The sequence below is a fragment of the Patagioenas fasciata genome, chromosome 2 (assembly GCF_037038585.1).
Source record: "Patagioenas fasciata isolate bPatFas1 chromosome 2, bPatFas1.hap1, whole genome shotgun sequence".
Taxonomy (NCBI): Eukaryota; Metazoa; Chordata; class Aves; order Columbiformes; family Columbidae; genus Patagioenas; species Patagioenas fasciata.
In genome coordinates this window covers 166661005-166684300 of record NC_092521.1, presented here as the reverse complement: position 1 = coordinate 166684300, position 23296 = coordinate 166661005, and the positions used below count along the sequence as shown (strand labels likewise).

Sequence of the window (23296 nt, the reverse complement as noted above, 5' to 3'; positions counted from 1 at the left end):
CGGCTTTTTTTAATTTAATAATCTTAAAAAATATATAACCTATATGAACTCTCCCCAGAAAAAAAATAAAACCAAAATAACCAAACAAGCTCCCTCTCAGTCCTCGGAATCGGTGTCGTGGCGTTGCCGGACTCCACGGGATGAAGGGGACCGGCTCCTGCTCCTCTTCCTTGCCCTGTGCCGCGGGGACGGGTGCCGACCGCGGTGGTCGCGGCTCCGGCTGCGCCGCCGGCGCGAGGGGCTCCTGCCCGAACCGCGGCTGCCGGCGGAGGAGCCGCTGTGGTGCCGGCGCCGGCCGTGCCGCGACGTCTCGGGACGCTGCTGGGTTTTCTGGCGGTGGTGCCTGCGGGATGGAGGGGGTTAAGTGACAGTGGGGACAATGGAGACGCCAATGAGATGATTTTGGAGATGAAAAAGGGATTTTGGAAAGGCAGGAGGTGCCAAGGAGGCAGCCTAATGCCAGCCATGAAATTGGGGTTCTCCTGAATCCTTCATCCCCCTCCCCACGACCAAGGCCTTCATCCCAACCCATTCACCTCTCGTCCTGCTCCGAAGAAGAATCAGAAGACGACAGGGCAGCATCCTTCTTGTGATGCTTGTCCTTCTTCTTCTCCTTCTTATGTTTCTTCTTTTTCTTCTTCTTTTTCTCCTTTTTCGATTTCTTGTTGCCCTCCGGTCTGTGGGGAAGAGATCAGACCCTAATGATCCCGCGTGTCCCTCCGGCTCCTCCAAACACTCATCCCCATCCCTCCATGGCCAAGGAAAAGCCTCCAAAGAAGGCCATTTGTGGTGGTTTCCCACCAAAGGGGTGCTCCCCATCCTCACCGTTTCTCCTCCACCTTTTCCTCCTTCTCCTGCTTCTTCTTGGGACCAGACATCTCGGGGCTGCTGGAGACTTTTTGGTGCTGGGGTTTGAAGAGTAGGAGGGAAATACAGAGCGGGTCAGTGAGCTCCTGGCTTCGAATTACAAGCAAAAGGGACTTTGGCCCTTTAAAAATTATAATTGGTTTGGAAAAGAATTGAAATAAAAATTAAATTAGCGAAAAAATATTAAAATACCCACAAGAGCCGCTCGTCAATTAAAACCCCACCAATTAATGCTATGCAAACAGGACACGGGGAGCTCTGCGCTCCAACCACCACTTTGTTTTTAAATGAAATATTCCAAGTGCAAGATGGGACTTTTTGCTCTTTTCCCTCTTTTTTTAGACCCAAGGAAGATGGGACGGTACCGTGAAGACAGAGAGCCCCATCTTGGCCGCCTCCTTGTCCTCCTTGGACAGCATCACCCGGCCGGCACTGCCGCTGGGGAGAGACGGCACGAAACGACAATAAACCCACCAAAACACAGCATTAAAAAGGCAAAATACATCTTAAAAAATGGGGCGTTTCAGTGTGGGATCCCCCCCACAAAACCTCATACCTGGAGCTGCCCAAACCCACCACTCGGTCCACGTCCCGCTGGTCCCGCTCGGCGCCGTCCCGCTTGCAAACCTCGGCCAGGTCCTGAGGGGGAAGAGCATCAGAGAGTCGTTTCATTCGGGAGAGACCCTCAGGATCATCGAGCCCAACCACAACCCAACTCCGGCACTAAATCGTGTCCCTGAGAACCTCATCTCTGCTTCTTTTAAACCCCTCCAGGGATGGTGACTCCAGCACTGCCCTGGGCAGCCTGTTCCAATGCCCCACAGCCCTTTGGGGAAGAAATTGTTCCCACATCCAACCTAAACCTCCCCTGGCGCAACTTGAGGCCGTTTCTTTGTGTCCCTGTCTCCCCTCAGCTCCTGTTCTCCAGCTGAACCCCCCAGGTCCCTCAGCCGCTCCCATCACACTTGTGCTCCAGCCCCTCACCAGCTCCGTTCCCTTCTCTCAACTCGCTCCAGCACCTCAAGGCCTTTCTTGGTGTGAGGGGCCCAAAACTGCCCCCAGGATTCAGGATTTGGCCTCCCCAGCACTGAGTACAGTGGCACAACCACTTCTCTAGTCCTGCTGGCCACACTGTTCCTGACACAAGCCAGGATGCTGGTGGCCTTTTTGGCCACCTGAGCACACACTGGCTCATGTTCCATTGTTCATCAACACCCCCAGCTCCTTCTCCCCCAGGCACTTTCCAGCCGCTCTTCCCCAGCCTGCAGCGTTCACGGGGTTGTTGTGACCCCAGTGCAGGACCCGGCACTTGGCCTTGTTGAACCTCAGACAATTGGCCTCAGCCCATCGATCCAGACCCCTCTGCGTGGCCTTCCCACCCTCCAGCAGATCAACACTCCACCCAACTTGGTGTCACCTGCAAACTGAGGGTGCACTCGATCCCCTCATCCAGATCACTGATAAAGAGACTGAACAGAACTGGCCCCAGCACTGAGCCCTGGGGACACCACTGGTGACCAAATGGCCACCAACTGGACTTGGCTCCGTTCACCACAACTCTTTGGGTTGGATCTTTACCCATCGCAGATACACCCGTCCAGGCCACGAGCTGTGGGATATGGGCTGTGTGTCCCCAAAAAAGTAAAGGTGGGGTCACCCCGCTATGCGGCGATGCCGGGGGGACACGTATACCCCCCCTTACCTCCTTGCTGAGCCCGGTGGGCTGCCTCTTCACGTTTTTGTAGCCCCTATAAAAACAAAAGGGGGTGATGCGGAGGTTGGGGATGCATTGCACCCCTATTTTTTTGTAAGGGGGGGGTGTTGGCTCACAGCGCTGCCATCATGGCCTCCTGCTCGGCCAGGCGCACGGCGGCCAATTCCTCCTCGCGGGACACCGGGGGGGCCGTGTCCTTCTTGCCCTTGGCGTACCAGGTCAGGTCCTTCCCCTTCTGCCACCGACCCACCGGGGCCATCAGGGAGTTCCCTGCGGAACCCAAAACCCTCCATTTGCACCCCAAAACTGTGTCGGGGGGGGGGCAAAAAGGATGGGGACGGGGGGGTCTGGCCAAGGTCAGCCCTTACCCAGGTAGTTTTCCCGCTGTTTGTCCGTCTTGACGTCCTCCCAGTTGAACTGGTCCTGGCCCCCCCGGACCCCCCCCCGGGATGAGCCGAACATGGTGCTGGACCCCACGGGGGTGTCGGGGCGGGGGGGGTTGACACCTGCAAGGAGATCAGCAATGGGTTTGTGTGTGTGTGTGTGTGTCCCCAAGCTTCTCTGTGCAACCCTGGGGGGTCTCTTGGAAGTGTGGGGATGCAAATGTGGCCCCCCCGGAGGTGGTGGGGTAACCAAAGCCCTGTGGGGGGGCAGCTGAGCACAGGGGAGCTGTGATATCTATGGGGGGGTGAAAAGCTCGGGGGGTTGCACTGCATGGGGGGGGGTTGCACAGCATGCGGGGGGTTGCACAGCACAGATGGGGGGTGCACAGCATGGGGGGGTGCACTGCACAGGGGGGTGCACTGCACGAGGGGGTGCACTGCACAGGAGGGGGGGTTGCACAGCACGGGGGGGGTGCACAGCACTGGGGTGGTGCACAGCACAGATAGGGGGTGCACAGCACGGGGGGGGGGTGCACAGCACGGGGGGGGCACAGCACAGATAGGGGGTACACAGCACGGGGGGGGTGCACAGCACGGAGCAGTGCAATGCTCTGGGGGGGTTGCACAGCACGGGGGGGATGCACAGCATGGGGGGGGTTGCACAGCACGGGGCGGGGTGCACAGCACGGGGGGGGGTGCACAGCACAGGGGGGTGCACAGCACGGGGGGGGTGCACAGCACGGGGCGGGGTGCACAGCACGGGGGGGGGTGCACAGCACAGGGGGGGTGCACAGCACGGGGGGGGGTGCGCAGCACAGGGGGTTGCACAGCACGTGGGGGGTTGCACAGCATGGGGGGGTGCAATGCACGGGGGGGGCGGTGCACAGCACAAGGGGAGTTGCACAGCACGGAGGGGATTGCACAGCACGGGGGGGTGCACTGCACGGGGCGGGGTGCACAGCACGGGGGATTGCACTGCACAGGGTGGGGGTTGCACGGCCCGGGGACGCTGTGAACACCCCCGGGAATCCCCGCAGTCCCGGGGGCTGCACGCCCGTGACTCCGAGAGCAGGAAGCGGCTGCGAACCGCGGGGACACCCGCGGGAACACATACGGGGACACTCGTGGGGACACACACACACACACGCCCCCCCCGTTCCGATTTCCCCCACCCCCCCCCGCCGCACGCACCTCGCGCGCCGCTCCGGGGCCCGCGCGCCCTCCCGCCCCGGCCGCTACCACCGCGCACAGCCGGAGAGGGGGAATGGGAAGAGCAGCGGGAGATACCACCGAGCGCGGGGGGAGCCGCGGAGCTCCCGGCTGCTCCCTAGAATCGTTTTGCTTCTAATTTCTTCTTTTTTTAAATCATCAAATCCAACCATTAACAATCTCGATACACAGCTGCCAGAAGGGGGATTCCTGACCCCAACAGAAGGTGGCTTTTGTCCCGAAAGCTTTTAACAACATTGCACACAAATTCAGCTTCGCATCCCCAATATGAAATTTTAGAGCCTCTATTAAGCGTAATAATTAAACTGCTTTTAACTTTGCGAGCAAGAGAACATTTAGAAGCGAGTATATTCATTAATACGAACTTGGGGGTCAGCAAAACTACATTTATCCACATTCAAGTTGGAATTAAATTGGGAGAAGAAAGGAGACTAATGGGGACCTCACGGTGACGGGACAACATTGATCAGGGTTTAAGATGGGGGGTTATTTTTTGCAATAATGTTCCGTTATTATGAACACCGTGTAGGGAAGAAGAATCTATGGAAGTGACTCCACGTTCAGAGTACGGAGGTGCCACCCCAGGCAATAAAAACCCCACGGAACGACACCACAGCTTCCCGTTATTAATTTATTTAAATTTTATTCCAGCTCCTCACTTCTTCCAGAACTTCTTGTAGGTGTTCAGGTCGATGCCCTCGAACGTCTCCTCCGCCTCGGCCTTGGGTTTGCTGGGGAAGTGGCGGCGCAGCCGTGCCCTGCGCTCCTCCTCGGGCAGCGTGTTGCTGTCCAGGGGCAGCTGGGGGGACACGTAAGATGGTGTGAGACCCCCCCCAATGGCCTCACCAAACCCCCCGCCGTCCCCCCAGCCTCACCATGAGGATCCTCTTGGGCTCCTTGTAGCGCAGGCGGACGGTGGAGCCGTCGGTTTTGACCAGCAGGACGGGGTAGAGGCGTCCGTAGCGCTGCCGGTGCAGGTGGGAGATGGCGGCGCGGTTGGAGTTGCCGCGGACGGGGGTGACGATGGGCGGCAGGAGCTTGGGGACGGCGGCGAGGCGCAGGGCGCTGGTGGGGTGGGGAATGGACTGTGGTCAGTTGTGGCTTGTGGGAGGTCAGCGTGGGGGACACCAAACCCACAGAATCACAGGATGGTTGGGTTGGAAGGGACCTCTGGAGATCATCCAGTCCAACCCACCTACTAAAGCAGGGTCACCAGAGCAGATCACACAGGGCTGTGTCCAGGTGGGTTTGAAAGTCTGCAGAGAAGGAGACTCCACAACCTCTCTGGGCAGCCTGGGCCAGGCTCTGGCACCTCAAAGGAAAGAAGTTTCCCCTCATATTCAGATGGAACCTCCTGTGTTTCAGTCTGTGCCCATTGCCCCTCACCCTGTCATTGGGCACCACTGAACAGAGTCTGGTCCATCCTCTGACACCCACCCTGAGATATTTATCAACATTGATGAGATCCCCTCTCAGCTTCTCTTCTCCAGCTGAACAGCCCCAGCTCTCTCAGTCTCTCCTCATCACAAAGATGCTTCAGACCCCTCAGCATCTTTGTCGCCCACTGTTAGACTCTCTCCAGTAATTCCATAGAATCACAGAATGGTTTGGGTTGGAAAGGACCTTCCAAGCTCATCCAGTGCCCCCCCTGCCATGACAGGGACATCTTCACCAGCTCAGGTTGCTCAGAGCCCCGTCCAGCCTGGCCTGGGATGTCTCCAGGGATGGTTCATCCACCACCTCTCTGGGCAACCTGGGCCAGGCTCTCACCACCCTCACTGTAGAAGAATTTACTTATTTTCCTTCTTAAACTGGGGAGCCCAGAACTGGACACACAACTCCAGATGCGGCCTCACCAGCGCAGAGTAGAGGGGGAAGAACAACCTCCCTCCACCTGCTGCTCACACTCTTCCTCATGCAACCCAGGTACCATTGGCTTCTTGGCCATAAGGGCACATTGTTGACTCATGGTCACCCTGTTGTCCACCAGAACTCCCAGGTCCTTCTCTGCAGAGCTGCTTTCCAGCAGGTCCACCCCAACCTGTACTGGTGCCTGGGGTTGTTCTTCCCCAGGTGCAGGACCTTGTTGAAGGCAGAGGAGCTGCTGAGGCTCCTGCTGAAGGACACGGTCACTCGAGTCCTGTGTCCAGTTCTGGGCTCCCCAGTTCAAGAAGGACAAGGAATTACTGGAGAGAGTCCAGCGGAGGCTACAGAGATCCTGAGGGGTCTGGAGCATCTTTGTGATGAGAAGACACTGAGAGAGCTGGGGCTGTTCAGCTGGAGAAGAGAAGCTGAGAGGGGATCTCATCAATGCTTATCAATATATCAGGGTGGAAAGATGGACCAGACTCTGGTCAGTGGTGCTCAATGACAGGATGAGGGGTGATGGGCACAGACTGAAACACAGGAGGTTCCATCTGAATATGAGGAGAAACTTCTTTCCTTTGAGGTGCCAAAGCCTGGCCCAGGCTGCCCAGAGAGGCTGTGGAGTCTCCTTCTCTGGAGACATTCAAACCCACCTGGACCCACCTGTGTGATCTGCTCTGGTGACCCTGGTTTATCAGGTGGGTTGGACTGGGTGATCTCCAGAGGTCCCTTCCAACCCAAATCACCCCGTCATTCTGTGACCTGTCCCCGGGGGTCACCGCCACCCCCACCGCTCTCACCTCAGTGCCCGGCTCACGGTCACCATCGCAGCCCAGGCGAGGACGGATCCTCCACGAACACCCTGGGAGAGGACATGAGGCTCCTGGGGACACCCTGGGGACAAGGGGCTCTCCTGGGGGGTGACAGCCCCATGTCCCCATCACAGTGCATCCCCTCCCCATGCCTGCCACAGTTCAGCCCCATCCTCACAGCATCATTTTAGTTGGAAAAGACCCTCAAGATCATGGAGTTCAACCATAACCCAACACTGTCACTGCCCCATGTCCCCAAGAACCTCATCTATATGTCTTTTAAACCCCTCCAGGGATGGTGTCTCCAGCACTGCCCTGGGCAGCCTGTTCCAATGCCCCACAGCCCTTTTCATAAATAAATTGTTCCCAAGATCCAAGCTCAACCTCCTCGGCGCAACTTGAGGCCATTCCCTCTCATCCCATCACTTGTTCCTTGGGAGAAGAAACCAACCCCCTCCACGCTCCAACCTCCTTTCAGATAACGGCTCCCCCTGCTCCCGCCATGGTTCAGCCCCGTAACATCTCCCCCCACCCTAATCATGGTTCGGCCCTATAACATCTCCCCCCACTCCAATCATGGTTCAGCCCCACAACATCTTCCCCCACCCCAATCGTGGTTCAGCCCCACAACATCTCCCCCCACTCCAATCATGGTTCAGCCCCATCACATCTCCCCCCACTCCAATCATGGTTCAGCCCCACAACATCTCCCCCCACTCCAATCATGGTTCAGCCCCATCACATCTCCCCCTACCCCAATTATGGTTCAACCCCATCACATCTCCCCCCACTCCAATCATGGTTCAGCCCCACAACATCTTCCCCCCACCCCAATCATGGTTCAGCCCCACAACACCTCCCCCCACCCCAATCATGGTTCAGCCCCACAACATCTTCCCCCACCCCAATCATGGTTCAGCCCCATCACATCTCCCCCCACTCCAATCATGGTTCAGCCCTACAACATCTTCCCCCCACCCCAATCATGGTTCAGCCCCACAACATCTTCCCCCACCCCAATCGTGGTTCAGCCCCACAACATCTTCCCCCACTCCAATCGTGGTTCAGCCCCACATCATCTCCCCTACTCCAATCATGGTTCAGCCCCATCACATCTCCCCCCACCCTAATCATGGTTCGGCCCAATAACATCTCCCCCCACCCCAATCATGGTTCGGCCCTATAACATCTCCCCCCACTCCAATCATGGTTCGGCCCTATAGCATCTCCCCCCACAGCAATCGTGGTTCAGCCCCACAACATCTTCCCCCCACCCCAAACATGGTTCAGCCCCCCGGTGGCCCCGCCCCCCGGCCCAGCACATCCCCGCCGCCCCACTATGGTTCAACCCAGCGTGATTTCCCCCCACCGCGCTGTAGTTCGTCCCACCACGATTCAGCCCGCCCTCCCCACCGCACCCAGACCCCACATTATCCCCCCCACCCACCACGATCCATCCCCATGTCCCCCCCGCACCGTCCGGTCCCGGATTCACCGTCCGCCCCCCCCCGCCACTCGTAGTCCGCCCCGCCGCCCTCCGCTCACGTGATCGCCGCCTCCGCGTGACGTCAGGACGCGTGGCGGCGGCGGGAGCGCGGGGGCTGCCGGGATCGATCCCCCCGTCCACCCCCCCCCCCGCCATGATCTGGCGGCGGCTGCGCGACGCCATCGCCCGGGCGGCGGGTGAGCGCGGGGTGCGGAGCGCTCGAGCTCCCTCAGGGGCCTGTCCTGGGGCGGGGGAGGTGGGGGGTGTGAGGCCCAGCCGGCCCCGGGGCGCTGAGCCCCTCACGTGGGCGCAGGCCGTGCTGAGGTGATGAGGTGTCGGTGTGTGGGGGATGAGCCCCTCAAAGGGACCCTTGGGCTGAGGGGGCTCAGGTGATGCGGAGGTGTTGGTCTGGGGGAGCTGAGCCCCTCACAGGGACCCTGTGGCTGAGGTGTCATTTTGGGGGGGGTGAACCCCTCACAGGGACTCTTGGTCTGAGGGGGCCCAGGTGGGGCTGGGGTGTCGGTCTGGGGGGGTGAACCCCTCAGAGGAGCCTTTGGGCTGAGGTGTCAGTTTGGGGGGTGAGCCCCTCACGGGGACCCTTTGGCTGAGGGGGTCTAGGTGGGCCTGAGGTATTGGTTTGGGGGGGCTGAGCCTCTTAGAGGGACCCTCGGGCTGAGGTGTTACTTTGGGGGGGGTGAACCCCTCACAGGGACTTTTGGGCTGAGGGGTCCCAGGTGGGGCTGTGATGTCGATTTGGGGGCCTGAACCCGCCAAAGGGATCCTTGGGCTGAAGGGGCTTAGGTGATGCTGAGATATTGGTTTGGGGGGTCTGAGCCCCTCAGAGGGACCCTGTGGGCTGAGGTGTCAGTTTGGGGGGGACTGAGCCCCTCACAGGGGCTCCTGGCTCCTCATCCTTCCCCCTCCTCACCGTGGGACAGGTTTTAAGCCACCCCCGGACTGGCATCATCCCCTTCTTTCCAGCCGCATGGGTTCCGATCACTAGGGGTGGCCCTGGGATGTCCCCCCTCCCCAGTTGGAGAAGGCGAGGGGGGTTTTGCATGCTGAACCATTGGGGTTATGTGGGGTGGTGAGGTGAGGGAGAGGCTTTGGGGTTCACACCCTTCACATATCCGAAAATAAAAGCTCTGCGTGGTGGAACACGAGGGGAAGCAGGTGGCAAAACCACACCTGGCCGAGCTTCACCTCCGTAGGAATTCACCTGACTGTGTAAAACTGTCTGGGACCAGTTGGCTGGTTAAACTGGTCCAGTTTTACAGCAGGACACGGGTTTGGAGTGACTCCTGGTCTCATCTGTGACTTGGACCTGGGTGATTTCTGCAGTGACCTTGAGCGAGAGGTTCTTGTTCCCCCTGCTGCATCATCCTTCCCCGCAAAGCGCTAATCAGTGCAGCCAGTTAATTAGTGCTTTTGAGGTTTTTCCAGGAAGACGGTGGCTGAGTGTTCCATGGTGAGGATGCTCTATTCCTGTTTCAGTCCTGCAAATGATTAATTCTCTTTATGGAAGGAACCTGCTGGCTCTCCCACATGGTCTGTGTGTGCTGGGAAACTGCAAATGAAGCCCTGGAGCTTTTACCCACCTGTTCCCTGACTAAACGAGGGTGGATCCCAGGCTGCTGGAGCAGCTGGTGTCATATGAGTGGCCGGGGGAGACATCCAGCCCTTAGGGCTCCTTGCAGCCATTGAGATGCCGAGCGTTTGTTTGTTCTTAAATAATGTTAAACTTTGTTGTGTTGCTGCGGCTGGGCCGGGTTTTCAACTTGAGCGAGGTGCGAGTTGCAGCTTTATAACAAACCTGCTAAAAATAGGGAATGGGATTATACTCCTCATTCAGGAAACCTTTCCTGGGGCTTCAGACAAACTGTCCTTTAATCTTCTTTTCTACTTTGCAAGGGGGCTTTACCTTCTCTGTAAAGCCTCTCTGCTAATCAGCATTAATTTCGTTTAACTCTTGTGATGTCTTGTGCTTTGCTTTGCCAGTTAAAATCCAGGGGGAGTTTAGCAGGTGGGAGCAGCCCAAGAAAAGCTCCTTCGGTGACCACCTCTTGTTGCAGCCCAGCAGGGTCTCCATGGCCGTTTGTCCTCAGTCCCAGGTGTGGTACCTCCCCAAACATGAGGGTTTTTATTAAATAGTGTTAAATAGCCCTTCTGCTTTCTTGCTGATGGTGGTTTTAGTAACGTATGGTGCTTAGGCTGGATCCAAAACTGTTTTAGCGGTAACCGAGTGGAGGTTATGCTAAATATTTGCAGATTGACTGCTCTGAAGATGCTGAAATCTGAGCAAAGAGGAAAAGAATTGAGCTACTGCTCAAAATAAGTATGTATCTGTTATGTTACTGCTGCAAACAACTTGAAATATGATGTGCAGATGCCTTGCTGGGCTGGGAACCATGCAGGAGGTGTAAAAAGCCCTGTATCCACCGGATTTGGTTTCTCAGGCTTTTTTGGTGCTTTACTTGTGGTTTTTGAGGGCTCTGGGCTGCTGGAGGGAGAGGAGCTGTGTCTGATGGGGCCAGGGGAGCGGAGAAGCCCAGTGAGGGCAGAAATGCCGGTTGTCACAAGCGATTCCCTGGGGTCAGGGTGTGTGTTTAACCTGCACTGCTCGGAGATCATCTCTGTTCACCCTTCCTGGACATCTTCATCCTTCATCTCTTCAGCCCTGAGCAGCTGCCCCCAAAACCCTGATCCCACCCCGTGCCGGGTGGTGGGTACCTCTCAAAAATGCTCCCTGGGAGCTGCTTTTGCTCCATACTCAGACAGATTCCCACTTTGCCAGCTGGATGTTTGCCGTCTGCCGCCCCCAAGGGCCCAGCCCCTTCATCTGGCAGTGGAAATGGCTGCTTTTTTTATTCCCCCCCCCTCTAAATTAGGTCTTGTTTTCCTCTGCAGATCTCCAGCAGAAGGGCTGTGTCTAGAGGGAGGCAAGAGGAAGCACCTGCAAGTCTCTCGGTTTATTTTTAGCTTGTTTCTCAAAGAAGTGAGAGCTGTGATTGCAACCCTTGTGTCTCTTCTCACTTTAGTTCTTTATCTTTTTTCGGGGGAAAAAAAGGAAATAAGGAGAGCTTGTCCATCTTCCCTTGACATCCCACCAGTGGTTTTACAGGCAGCACCAGCGTGGCTCAGACCCCGTGTGTTCCACTGTGGAGGTGCTGGAATGTGTGATTTGCGTCTGCGTGGGCAAGAGAAGGAGTTTCCGTGTCACCTTCCTGGTGGATAAAGTAGCCTGATCGTTGACCTGAAGCAAAAACTGTCATTTGTGAGGTTACCTGCAGGGACAGGTATGCTTTTCCTCTCCCAAAAAGCATTTGCTCACACCCATCAGCCCCATTAGCGATGTTTGACCATGGCTTTGCCAGCCGGGAGGGCAGGGAGTGGAGAAGAAACCACAAGAGGAGATTAAAGACCAGCGAGCGGTTTTTATTGGCCGTCTTAAAATTGCGGCTGGGTAATTAAAGCTTTAGGCAGCTCACAAATAGCCCGGCTTTCTGCCCGCTCGCTCCTATCACAAACCCGTCACTGCTGTGAGGAGCTGGACTTTCTACCTTGGCTGAAAGGGAGGAAAAGCAAAAGGTAATGATGTATCAGAGCCTTCTCCCAGCCAGCGCTTTGCTGATTCCTCTTACCCCTTTCCAGTTTATCTGGAACGATTTTAAGCGATTTGGGCAGCTTTAAGTTCTCCTTTTCCTCCTGTTAAAGGGCGGATGAAATTTCAAGGGGGCTTTTGGTGGTGGCTGAGGAAGCCGATGTGCGGTGAGGGAGCATCGTTCAGTAGCAGCTGTGTTACAGAGTGCGCTGGGATGAATGGAGGATGATGAACTTTATGTAGCTCCTCTTCTCGGGAGTGTTTTGCAAGCAGTGCAAACTGTTTTATTTATGTGGGCGAGAGGAACTGGCAGGGGCAGAAGAGGGGGAGATGGTTTGGAGAACTCAGCAGGGGCCCCTGTGCTTCCTTCTGCAGGCACCAAATATCAGCGTTTTGCTGGTGAGGAGGCGCAGGAGAGTGTGTTTTCCTCTTTCTGTACTGAACATTTAGGCAAAAACCTGTGATATTTTGAAAATAAAAACACAAGGGCTGAGGGAAAGGTAAGACAAGTCCCCAGAAGGACTTTCTAGAGGTTTGTTCAGCCTTGCTGTAGTGTTTTGGGTGCTGGAGCCTAATCCAGCAATGTGGATGTGCACAACTGTGGTGGGAGCCGCTGAGGGACCTGGGGGGTTCAGCTGGAGAACAGGAGCTGAGGGGAGACAGGGACACAAAGAAACGGCCTCAAGTTGCACCAGGGGAGGTTGAGGTTGGATCTGGGGAACAATTTCTTCCCCAAAGGGCTGTGAGGCATTGGAACAGGCTGCCCAGGGCAGTGCTGGAGTCACCATCCCTGGAGGGCTGGACAGGCGGAGATGAGGTTCTCAGGGACGTGGGGCAGTGCCAGGGGTGGGTTATGGTTGGATTCAGTGGTCTTGAAGGTCTTTTCCAACCAAAATGTATCTATGATTCTATACAGTGGGAATGGGTCCTCTAAGTTTTTTAATCCACGTTATCTGCTGCTCGCATCTACTTTTATGTATTAACACCCTGTCCTTTTATACAAGTTTGGATAAACTCTGATCAGACAACTACAACGCGTCCTTGGGGAATGGAGGGAAACCTCGTATAATTTGCTGCTGGATGGGTGTCTGTGCGATGGCAGAGCCGTGCAGGAAGGATTCGGGGATGAGGACTCCAGCCTGGGGAGGCTGCCCAGCTGGATTAACCCACGGCACGAACCGCAGCTGATTTATTTTTAAGAGATGGCATTTGGCTTAAGGTAGTTTAAAAAGTGACTTGTGAGGTCAGGGTGACATTGCTATGATCCAATTTGAAATGGAAAGGCATTATGCTGTCTGTCGGCTGGTTGATCCTGGGGCCGCACATGGATGATGAGGTTAAAAAAAAATGCATTTCCCCAGGCTTTACTGCTTGTTTTTAAATAGGAAAAATCGGCCTGTTTGATTTGTCCCACTCTGGTTGTCACCTCTTTTAGAAGCTACTGAATTGCTGTTGATGGACAAGGGTCCCCAGCGGTACCCCCTGCACTGTGGTACAGGATTTTCTTCTTTATTCACATGTTAATAATTAACCTTTCTTCCTCCCCAGAGAAACGGGCTCATGAAAACACCCAGATTTTTTCTTTTTGGCTGAAATAACAACTGCAAAAAAAGTCTGTGTGGCCCCAGACTGCTTCTTTTTTTCCTATACCAGGAACCAAACCCTTCTCTCTTGCCACGAGATGCCTTGAGCTGGAGTTTGTGCTCCAGGAAATAGCGGAAATAAACCCCAAAGCACGTTTGTGTCTCAGATCACACCATGCTCAGGCTTTTGTTGCGAGGCTTTGGGCTTTAGTGGCAGAGGACAGTCTGGACTTCAGTACGTTTGTGGTAGAGGCTTTATCTGTGGATGTTTATCCCAGGACTGATAGGAAATGTTGAACTGTCCATCACAGGCTTGTAGTTTGTGCTTTTTAGGATGTAAATGGGTAACATAAGAGATGTGTTGATTGCCTGGGCGTCCCATCCCTCACTCGGAGATGCGTGTCTGTAACAGTGACCAATTTCTGTGCTTCTTTCTCATCAACATCTCGCACAAACGCTCCTTGAGGCCTTTCCCCATGAGAGGGAGGTGGCTGTGACTGCACCTCTTATCAATAAAGCGTCGAAGCCCCGATGTCTGCAGATGTCCCGTGATGTCTCCAGATGCCACCAGGCACAGACGTTTTCCTCCTATTAGGGAGAATCTTCCCTAGGATTTGCATCCCAGAGGGACCAATCCCTGGTGACAGAGAACAGAGCTCACTTGAATTATTTCTGTTTAGTGGCAGCTGGCGCCCAGTTCCCTCCCCTTTTGAGTTATGTCCTGTGAGTTTAACCTCAGTCCCTTGCGCGGGAGCGTTCACGCTGCCGTGATTTGTGTCCTGTTTTTGTCTGAGGTGTTTGTTCCCGAGGTGAAACCTGGGGCCAGCAGCAAATTAAGGTGAAGCTGTTGTGCTCTTTTGTGGACTCAGGCGCCTCTAGGAACCCTTAGTTGTGGTTTTTCCATGGATGTTTCTAACCAGATGTTTATTTTTCCATCTCTCTAGCCATGCAGGGACCGAGACCAGTGGTTCTGAGCGGCCCATCGGGTGCAGGGAAGAGCACTTTGTTAAAGAAATTGCTTAAAGATTATGAGAACATCTTCGGCTTCAGCGTCTCCCGTGAGTGTCCATGTGTCTCTGGGGAAGGGCACTAAACCAGAACCTGCTTCTTTATTTGTATTTGTGCCCCAAATAATGGGCTTGCCCATGTCCTAGTCTGTCTGTGGGCCTGGCAGGCAGTTTAGACTTTGGCAACTGGTGCTTTACAAAAACTTACAGGTGGTCAGAGCCTTATCATGCTAATTAACTCCCGTAAATAAAATAATCAGCATTGCTTTCCACGCTTTCCAGCTCCTTTTTGGTTTGCTTCTTTTCGAAGCATGTGCTTCAAATTATTTTAGCTTGAACAACTTCCAACAGGATTTAAAGTCTTGCTGATTTATTCACCCTCATGCAGGAGTTTGCCCTTATTCATTAAATCTGGCTATTTTAAGCACCTGTGTAGGTGCTGCATGATCTTTTAAAATGAAGATAACTGAAGTAGGGCACCGCTAATTCCCCTGAACTGAGGCAGAGCTCTGAATAATGTGTCTAGAGTTAAGCATGGAAGCTGTAGCAGAGCTGAAAACTAAGCCTGGCTTGGCAAGTCCCACACAGACTGCTCAGCCCAGAACAATTATAATTGATCGTTTTCAGATTATCAAGGATCCTTCCGTTGTAGGCCAGTCGTGCGTGTCGTTGTGTGTTAATCGAGCTCGTTTCAGAAGTTTTGATCATTTTAAATAGAAGATCAATTTACTAGGTGATTGGGTTAATCCGTATGCTTTTATTTCTTTGATATTATTACTTCCTTGGGCGATCTACAAAATTTACAATGTGTATTTTTGCTCACAGACACCACAAGGCAGCCAAGACCTGGTGAAGTAAATGGCAAAGGTGAGTGTGTTATGGTTGTGCTCATCTCATCAAACTCAGCAAACAATTCCTCCGAAAAACATCAAGTTTTTACATGAAGTGCACACATGAATCCCCACTAGCAGATAAATTGGTCCTACATTTGTGTTTATAGGGACCATTTCCTTATCCAGGAGGAACAGGTGTTCAGTAATGACATATTTGAGTGTGTCTGTGTATATACACACACACAAACACACGACTTTGTTCTTGATCTCAGTGGCAATGGGACCATCGCCATTTACCGCGTGTGCCATGTGTTGGAGGGAGGATCACAAAGAGAAGTGAACTTAGCAGAACAAACCCAAAATGTAATAAGGTGGTGAAATATTAAGCAAGGCAGAGCGTGTGCTGCCAGTTTTCTTTTCTAGACGCCGTCTCTGGGACTCACTGGCCCGGGTTTTCAAAGCGGGGCTCCCAGTTTTAAGTCTATACTGAGGCATTGAGTGGGTTGATTTTCCGAAGTGCTGGGTAGCTCTGGGGAGATACCTCAAATGCACAATGTTTTCTGAAATGCAACTGCTTAATGAGTTACATTAATCTATGTTAATAGCTTGTATCCAGCTGGCCAGCTGCTTATCTGTTTTCTGGTTTGTTTGCCTATTTTAGAAGGAATCAAAGGAGGTTTGCATTGAATTTCCGATGGCAGTTTTAACTCGGAAGTGAGAGGGAGGAATTTGAACAAAAGACAGAGAAACTTTCCTTTTTAGTTCGTGTGTTTTTGATGTTCCCTTTAATCTCCTTCTCTCTTGTCCCACTCTAGTCTTTAATCATAAATGCTTTTAAATTAAACACCTTGTTGTAATGTAGGGAGGGGAAGGAGGTTCCCACTGCACCAGAAAAGGGGGATGGTGTTAAAAAGGGGTAAAGCAGCATTTTTGGCCACACAAAAAGCTCCAAAACGTTTTGAGCAGGTGTCTGTGGCAAGAGGATGCTGTGTACATTAATTAGAAAGTAGATATCTGTGGTCCGCCAAAGCGGATTTTAAGGTGCTTCTCCCCTAAGCACCCACAGGTGTCATTTTGACTGTGAACTTTACCTTCAAAACTGTTAATTCTTGGCTATTTTTTCCTGTTTTCCCTCTCTAGATTACCACTTTGTGACCAGAGAAGAAATGCAGAAAGAAATCGATGCCGGTGAATTCATCGAACACGCGGAGTTCTCCGGAAATATGTATGGGACGAGGTAACGCAGTTCAGACTCCACTGAACCAGGTGGTGCCGGGAGCTGAGACGATGGTGAAGGAAATATAACATTTTAACTTAGTGACGCTGTTTTGCCCCAAACACACTGATTCTTGCCATAATCAAAGCCTTTCATTTTGCTAGCGGGATCCTTGTCAGCTTTATTAAGACAACAAAATTAACTTGCAGAGGGTTATCTCATCATAATTAGATCATCGTTGCGTGATGAAATTCTCTACAGCCTCCAGTGTTTGAGGGTTGCTGAAGTCATTCATATATTTCTCATTTTTCTCACATGGGGTGATTTTCACAGACTATTCATGCTCCTTAATATTTTCCAAGTGCGGGCAGAAGGGAGACTCACTCATTATCCCTGCGTTAATTAATGGTTGAATACTATGAATTTGGGAGCAGAAACGACAATATCTGTATTGGCTGTTGCGAAACAAGTGCTGCTTTGATAAAGCGGCTGCTTACAAATAGATAAATTGCGTGGCACCCTTGACTGGGGTTAAAGAGTTAGGTGGATTTTAAAATAGCACTGCCCTGAGCGTTAGGGCTGCCGATCAATAAAACATTAAGCTGCAATGTTAATTAGAAGTCAGATATCTTATATAATTATTGTGAGAAAATCGCGGTGCTATAGTAAAGGACCTGCCAAGGAGGGTAGTTAAATGTTTCTTGAGATATTTAATTAGTGGCATTAAAGAAATGCTTTTTGAGAGGACTTATGTTTCTTAAAGAGATGAATGTGCTTTTTTGAGGTGTTTTTGGACTTGGTAAAGTTTCTTTCTGAGGATGGTTTCCTTATGGGAGGTACCAACATGAGGCCCCCAGACTGAATGTGTTGTAGCTCTGAAGGAACAGTTGGTGCTTTTGCATTTCAGTAACGTTTTAGTGTGACGTGTCACCGCTGTCACTGCAGCCTCGTGGGGGTCTGGCCCTGCTCTCTCTGAGCTGATGGAGGAAAACAATCCCCTGAAACTTCCAGTCTCGCTGATTTGGCAAGAGAAGAACCTGACGGCTCGTCTTCCAAATACCAGGCACCAAGGAGAAGCTGAGTTCAAGCTCCTTAATCCCCAGCTTCATCCCGCGTAGGACAGGCTTTACCTTCCATCACGTGTCCCGCTTAATCCAGCCGGGCAAAGTGTGGAGACGGCTGCTCTTTGGTGCCTGATATGTGGATGGATTTCATTTTGGTGCCTTTTCCTCAGGTTGGGTGCTGCAAAGACATCTCTTCTAAGCAGATTTAATCGAAATTTGCAGGAATTTGATACCTGAACCAAATTAAGTGATGTGCTTGGGTTTGTTTCTGAGGTGCTTTTCTCCCTGGCCCTCACTTTGATCCCCTCTGTGTATTCACATCTGTGCCCTGTTCGTGGTGATGGGAGCCTGGAATGAACCCAAACCATCTCACTGATAAAGACCAGTTTGCAAACAAAATAAATACAAAAAATCCCCAAGTCTGTTTCATCTACAAGTGCCTAAGGATGTTTCTAATCAGATTTGTGATAAAAAGGAGAGTGTCCTTCAAGCTTAGCAGAATAGTTGAAGTTTTCACCAATCCTTTCTGCTCCCTTAATCTCATCAGCTAATAATAATGAATAACTAAAAATTAATTGCTTAATTTAAGAGCCTTGAAAGGACACTGTGTGTGGGATCACACGGAGTCCTGCCCACAGAAACCAGGATTTCTTTGAAGCTACTTTAAATTAGAGGCTGAAATCAGAGTGTGGGCTTGGAGTCTCTTTCTCCGGCCTCTGAGAGTTGCTGGTTCTTTGTAGATCGGTTGTAGTGGGAGGTAGTTGATACCTGGTGATAACAGATGAAGCTTGTGGCTTTCACAAGGCAAACCAAGTCGTTTTGGGGGTGTTTTTGTGGATTTGCGGTGGATGGTGCTCAGATCTGGGCTCTAGCTGCTGCCCGCCCTGGGTAAGACAGCAAACTTCTGTATTCGTATAGGGCAGAGTGATGCTCTGGCAGCTTTGCTTCAGCTTTCTCCTCCCTGCTGGGCTTTGTGACCTGTGTGGTGGGATTCCCAGGTCAGGAGGAATGTCACCAGCCACCTTGAGATCTGCTCTTAATATCTGTGCTTATAAATATCTCCAGGGTGGGTGTCAAGAGGATGGACCAGATTCTGTTCAGTGGTGCCCAATGACAGGATGAGGGGCAACGGGCACAGACTGAAACACAGGAGATTCCATCTGAATATGAGGGGAAACTTCTTTCCTTTGAGGTGCCAGAGCCTGGCCCAGGCTGCCCAGAGAGGTTGTGGAGTCTCCTTCTCTGGAGACATTCAAAGCCACCTGGACACCTTCCTGTGTGATCTGCTCTGGTGACCCTGCTTTAGCAGGTGGGTTGGACTGGATGATCTCCAGAGGTCCCTTCCAACCCCAGCCAGTCTGCGATTCTTGTGTCACTGCACAATCCTCCTGACTTCACTCCCTCAAAACCTGCAGTGTCACCTTGGAACTCCTGGCAGAGCTTCTCTCCACACTGTCCATTGTGCCACGGAGCCCTGGTTGGAAGGAGAACCAGCGCTGTGCAAATATTGACTGGGATCAGGCTGGACATGAGGAAGGAATTTGTTACACTGAGGATGGTGAGAGCCTGACCCAGGTTGGCCAGAGAGGTGGTGGATGAACCATCCCTGGAGACATCCCAGACCAGGATGGACAGGGCTCTGAGCAACCTGAGCTGGTGAAGATGTCCCTGCTCATGGCAGGGGTGGCACTGGGGGAGCTTTGAAGGTTCTTTCCAGCCCAAACTATTCTGTGATTCTATGATCACGCATCCTCCAGGAGGGGGCATGGGGTATGGAAATCGGTGGATCTCTGGAGGAGGAATTTCTTGGTGTTTTGATCTTTAGTGTAAGTTTTTCCAGTGTTTGTTGAAGGCAGAAGCTTCCTGAGCTGCACCCAAGACACACTGCTCATGGGATAACTGCACATTATCCATTTCTACTCTTTCCATTGTGGTTTTGCCAGACTCTCTAGCAGGAGACAGCAGGTCCCTGCTCTACTGCAGGGGCACAGAAGACACTTGGGGGAAGGGAAACTGTTTAGCAAGAGCAGCACAGGCTCTTTCTTCTCTCCTGCCACAATTTGGGCACAGGGGAGCTCTGTGGGGTGGCACCTGCTGCTGGAGGGGGACACACCGAACCCCCACTGCTATGGCTGGATGTTCTGACCCCTTCCCTTTGTGCTCTCTCCCCAGTAAAGGTGCAGTGCAAGCTGTTCAGGCCCAGAACCAGATCTGTGTCCTTGACATCGACATCCAGGGTGTGAAGAACATCAAGAGGACAGACCTGAACCCCATCTACATCTCCGTGCAGCCTCCCTCCATTGACATCTTGGTGAGCGACCGCCTTCCTTTGCCGTTAGGCAGTTAGAGGTAATCAGCGTCTTTGAAGCGATGGGGCTTCCCCCTGGTTGGTTCATCTGTTTTTAAGGACTGTAGAATAGATGGGAGGGACATTTCTGAGCACACGGTTAACTCTGCACAGTCTAACACCCAGCCACTGGCTCCCAGGGATAATCTTCCTGTGCGCTTCTATTGAGTCCCTCTGGCACAGTTTCCACAGCTCAGCACGTTTGTCCATGTTGGGTTATGGACTCCCCTTGCAGCGTGACCAGCCTTTAAATGCAAAAAGTTGTGCTTAATACTGGGAAGAGGAGATTTTTGTGTGGAGACTTGCCTCCAGCTATTGAAGTCAAACTGAGGGAGACTGGTTCTCTGTAGCACTGGAAATCATAGAACCATAGAATAATTTGGGTTGAAGGGACCTTCAGAGCTCATCCAGTGCCCCCCCTGCCATGAGCAGGGACATCTTCACCAGCTCAGGTTGCTCAGAGCCCCATCCTGCCTGGCCTGGGATGTCTCCAGGGATGGTTCATCCACCACCTCCCTGGCCAACCTGGACCAGGCTCTCACCGCCCTCAGTGTAACAAATTTCTTCCTCATGTTCGGCCTGAATCACCCTCCTTTAGTTTAAAACCATCACCCCTTGTCCTATCCCAACAGGCCCTGCTAAAAAGTCTGCCCACATCTTTGTTTTAAGTACAGAAAGACCACCATAAGGTCTCCCTGAAGCCTTTTCCAGGCTGAACACCCCAACTCTCTCAGCCCGTCCTTCCAGCAGAGCTATTCTTAGGAAATCCTCTACCCCTCTGGTCTTATGGGTCCCTATATAATTAATGATGACTTTGTGCCTCTGGGAGAAGTGAAATGCCTCTCGTGGTTCAGAGTGGGACGCAGATGCATGTAGGCGATTGCTGAAGACGTCAAAGGAGTATGTGGCAGTGAAGGCCAAGACTCCTCTTGTTTTCAGTAGAGTCTGTGTTTCTCATTGAGTTAGTGGAGAAAGAAGCCAACACGACCAGATGTGAGAGCCCAGTAGAGAGATTTCACCTCCCAGCAGTACCTGGGTGTGGGGGGGAAAACAGGAGAAAATAGACCAGGAACTGGAGCTGTGGCCGGGATACCCTGAGCCCAAACCCAGCCTGGCCACTGGTTTACTCTGAGTTGTAAATGAGGCTCCTCACCCTTCACAGGGTGTTATCTCGTGTGCCTGTGGTCACTGACTTGTGGGGTGGGTGGTGGTTTCTGCAGGCAGCGTTTGGAGCACGCGTATCTTTAACGTTTGTCATTTGGGTTTAGGAAAAACGACTACGTGACCGAAAGACTGAGACAGAAGAAAGTTTGCTGAAGCGTTTGACTGCAGCCCGTGTAGATTTGGAACTTAGTAAGTCCAGGGGAACTTAGGTGATGTGCCCGGGGGAAGGGGGTGCTTTGGTGATTTAGGAGCTGTTTTTTGCACAAATACCTGATTTTTATTCTCCAGAGCGGGCCTGAGCATTAGTTGGGTTTAATCTAAGCACCACGTGGCATCATTTCCCACTGCAATTCCTTGTGGGCTCTTGACACAGAAAATGCCTTAGGAGTGGCTGAAACAGTAATAATATTAAAATGCCACAGGAACTCGGGGCGTGCACGAGGGGTGAGAGGGGGATGGAACGTGTTCTCCTCTGACTCCTCTGCCATCATCTCCCTCTGTAGGTAAAGAACCCGGCCTGTTCGACTTGGTCATTATTAATGATGATCTAGAAAAAGCCTATTCCGAATTGAAGGAGGTCCTCCTGGAGGTGAGTCATTCAGGGATTTTCTGCCTTTGGGTTGAGCAGATGAGGGTCTGTCTATAGGCAGCCGCAAAAATGTCACCTCATGCCCACACTTCATCTGTTTTGAGCTGCTGAGTGATGTAGTTGAGCGGAGATCACATATGAGCGATGATGGATCAGTGGGCCAAGAGTGGAAAACGGATCCAGCACAATAAAGGGTTAGGGACACAATAAACATTCATCCCTGGACAGTATGAAAAGGGTGTGATGGTTTTGAAGAGCCTTTGAATCGTAGAATCATTTTGGTTGGAAAAGAACCTCAAGATCATGGAGTCCAAGCATAACCCACCCCTGGCACTGCCCCATGTCCCTGAGAACCTCATCTCCGTCTGTCCAACCCTCCAGGAATGGTGACTCCAGCACTGCCCTGGGCAGCCTGTTCCAGTGCCCCACAGCCCTTTGGGGAAGAAATTGTTCCCCAGATCCAACCTAAAGTCAAACCTTGTCCCTAAAGCCTCGCGTGTAAACTCTGGGCGTGGTCCTGCGAAGCTATGGAGCTGGTCTGAGGAGATGATCGCTCGTGGTCTCCAGAGCTGTGAAACAATGAGCTGTTCCTTGTTTTCCTGATCTCCTTGCAGGAAATCAAGAAGACCCAAGAATCCAGGAAGTCCTGAACCAAGCCTGCTTGGACGTTTTCACTTTGCACATCATTCCCGAAGCACGTCACACCGTTTTTATTCCGAGAGACATTCCCTTTAGCCTCATCCTTCTCCCAAGTTACTCTAGGATGTTTTTATTAAAAGGAAAGAAAACAAAACCCTCTCACACTTGTGTTTGTGTTCGCCATGTGCTCCATGTGGGCTCTCCCAGGTTTGTACCTCGCATGGATGCTTTGGAAGCGGCAGCATCGGCTGTCAAAGGGCAGAGATTGTTCTGTGAGGCTGCGGAGGAGCCATCAGGGCACGAGGCTTGGGATCTCACCCTGGTATTTGTGGAGGTACATGTCACGTCCAGCAAATGTCACTTGATCCAGGGGAGCTATTTGTGACCCCCACTTCCACCTGCAGACAGAGGGACTCCCATCTTTGCTGGTATCCAAAGTCACAGGTGTTGGCACCTTCTCTTTCCCTCTGGTTTCTGCTCCCTTTTGCAGATCCAGGCGTTTTTGACGATCCGTGCCCGCCACCCTCAGCTTCTGTGGCGTTTTGTTGTCACCACAGCAGAGCAGCTCGTCAACACGGCTGCTCTATCCCCACTGAACAGAGAGGTTGGTTTAATAAACCAAGAGGAGAATGGATTGGTTGTGGGATGTGGTTTATTCGCTGTATTTTATTCTGGAGAAAAAGTTCTGTGAGCTTCTCTGCCAGCTTGACAGCGACCTTGTATTTCATGTGTACTTGTTCTTCTTGAGTTTAGCTGCAGGTAGATTTTTAGACGTTAGGTGAGAAAATATTTCCATCCCAAGCCATGCAGACTTTTCGGATGACTTGAGGGCAGCAATAAATCCATTTCCCTTGGAGGGGAATCCCATTGTCCCTGGCTTGGGATTTGAAGAGCT

General features: G+C 52.5%; 3 protein-coding genes across 7 annotated transcripts; 1 reads left to right on the top strand and 2 right to left on the bottom strand.

Moving 5' to 3' along the window:
- Window positions 1-4221, bottom strand: C2H1orf35 (chromosome 2 C1orf35 homolog). Its single transcript, XM_065831994.2, has 9 exons — window positions 4156-4221; window positions 2950-3087; window positions 2698-2851; window positions 2570-2615; window positions 1424-1506; window positions 1233-1305; window positions 826-905; window positions 537-677; window positions 1-343 (listed from the first exon to the last, which is right to left on the bottom strand). Exons 2-9 carry the CDS (start codon window positions 3041-3043, stop codon window positions 97-99), a joined length of 918 nt encoding a protein of 305 aa, XP_065688066.1. The 5' UTR covers window positions 3044-3087; window positions 4156-4221; the 3' UTR covers window positions 1-96.
- Window positions 4222-4817: 596 nt separating this feature from the next.
- MRPL55 (mitochondrial ribosomal protein L55) lies at window positions 4818-8556 on the bottom strand. Of its 3 annotated transcripts, none has more exons than XM_071805431.1 (4): window positions 8418-8556; window positions 6861-6954; window positions 5070-5259; window positions 4818-4993 (listed from the first exon to the last, which is right to left on the bottom strand). In XM_071805431.1, exons 1-4 carry the CDS (start codon window positions 8539-8541, stop codon window positions 4850-4852), a joined length of 552 nt encoding a protein of 183 aa, XP_071661532.1. In that variant the 5' UTR covers window positions 8542-8556; the 3' UTR covers window positions 4818-4849. The 3 variants fall into 3 exon arrangements, with proteins under 3 accessions (XP_071661532.1, XP_071661534.1, XP_071661533.1); XM_071805433.1 differs by having other exon boundaries at window positions 6861-6922; window positions 8349-8423; XM_071805432.1 differs by lacking the exon at window positions 8418-8556 and adding an exon at window positions 7257-7295 and having other exon boundaries at window positions 6861-6922.
- Window positions 8438-22555, top strand: GUK1 (guanylate kinase 1). Of its 3 annotated transcripts, none has more exons than XM_065832601.2 (8): window positions 8438-8555; window positions 14487-14600; window positions 15375-15416; window positions 16523-16619; window positions 19835-19973; window positions 21278-21362; window positions 21677-21762; window positions 22377-22555. In XM_065832601.2, the coding sequence occupies exons 1-8, from the start codon at window positions 8513-8515 to the stop codon at window positions 22410-22412; spliced, it is 642 nt and encodes a 213-aa protein (XP_065688673.1). In that variant the 5' UTR covers window positions 8438-8512; the 3' UTR covers window positions 22413-22555. The 3 variants fall into 3 exon arrangements, with proteins under 3 accessions (XP_065688673.1, XP_065688674.1, XP_071661531.1); XM_065832602.2 differs by lacking the exon at window positions 8438-8555 and adding an exon at window positions 10357-10469; XM_071805430.1 differs by lacking the exon at window positions 8438-8555 and adding an exon at window positions 11315-11654.
- Window positions 22556-23296: the final 741 nt, after the last annotated feature.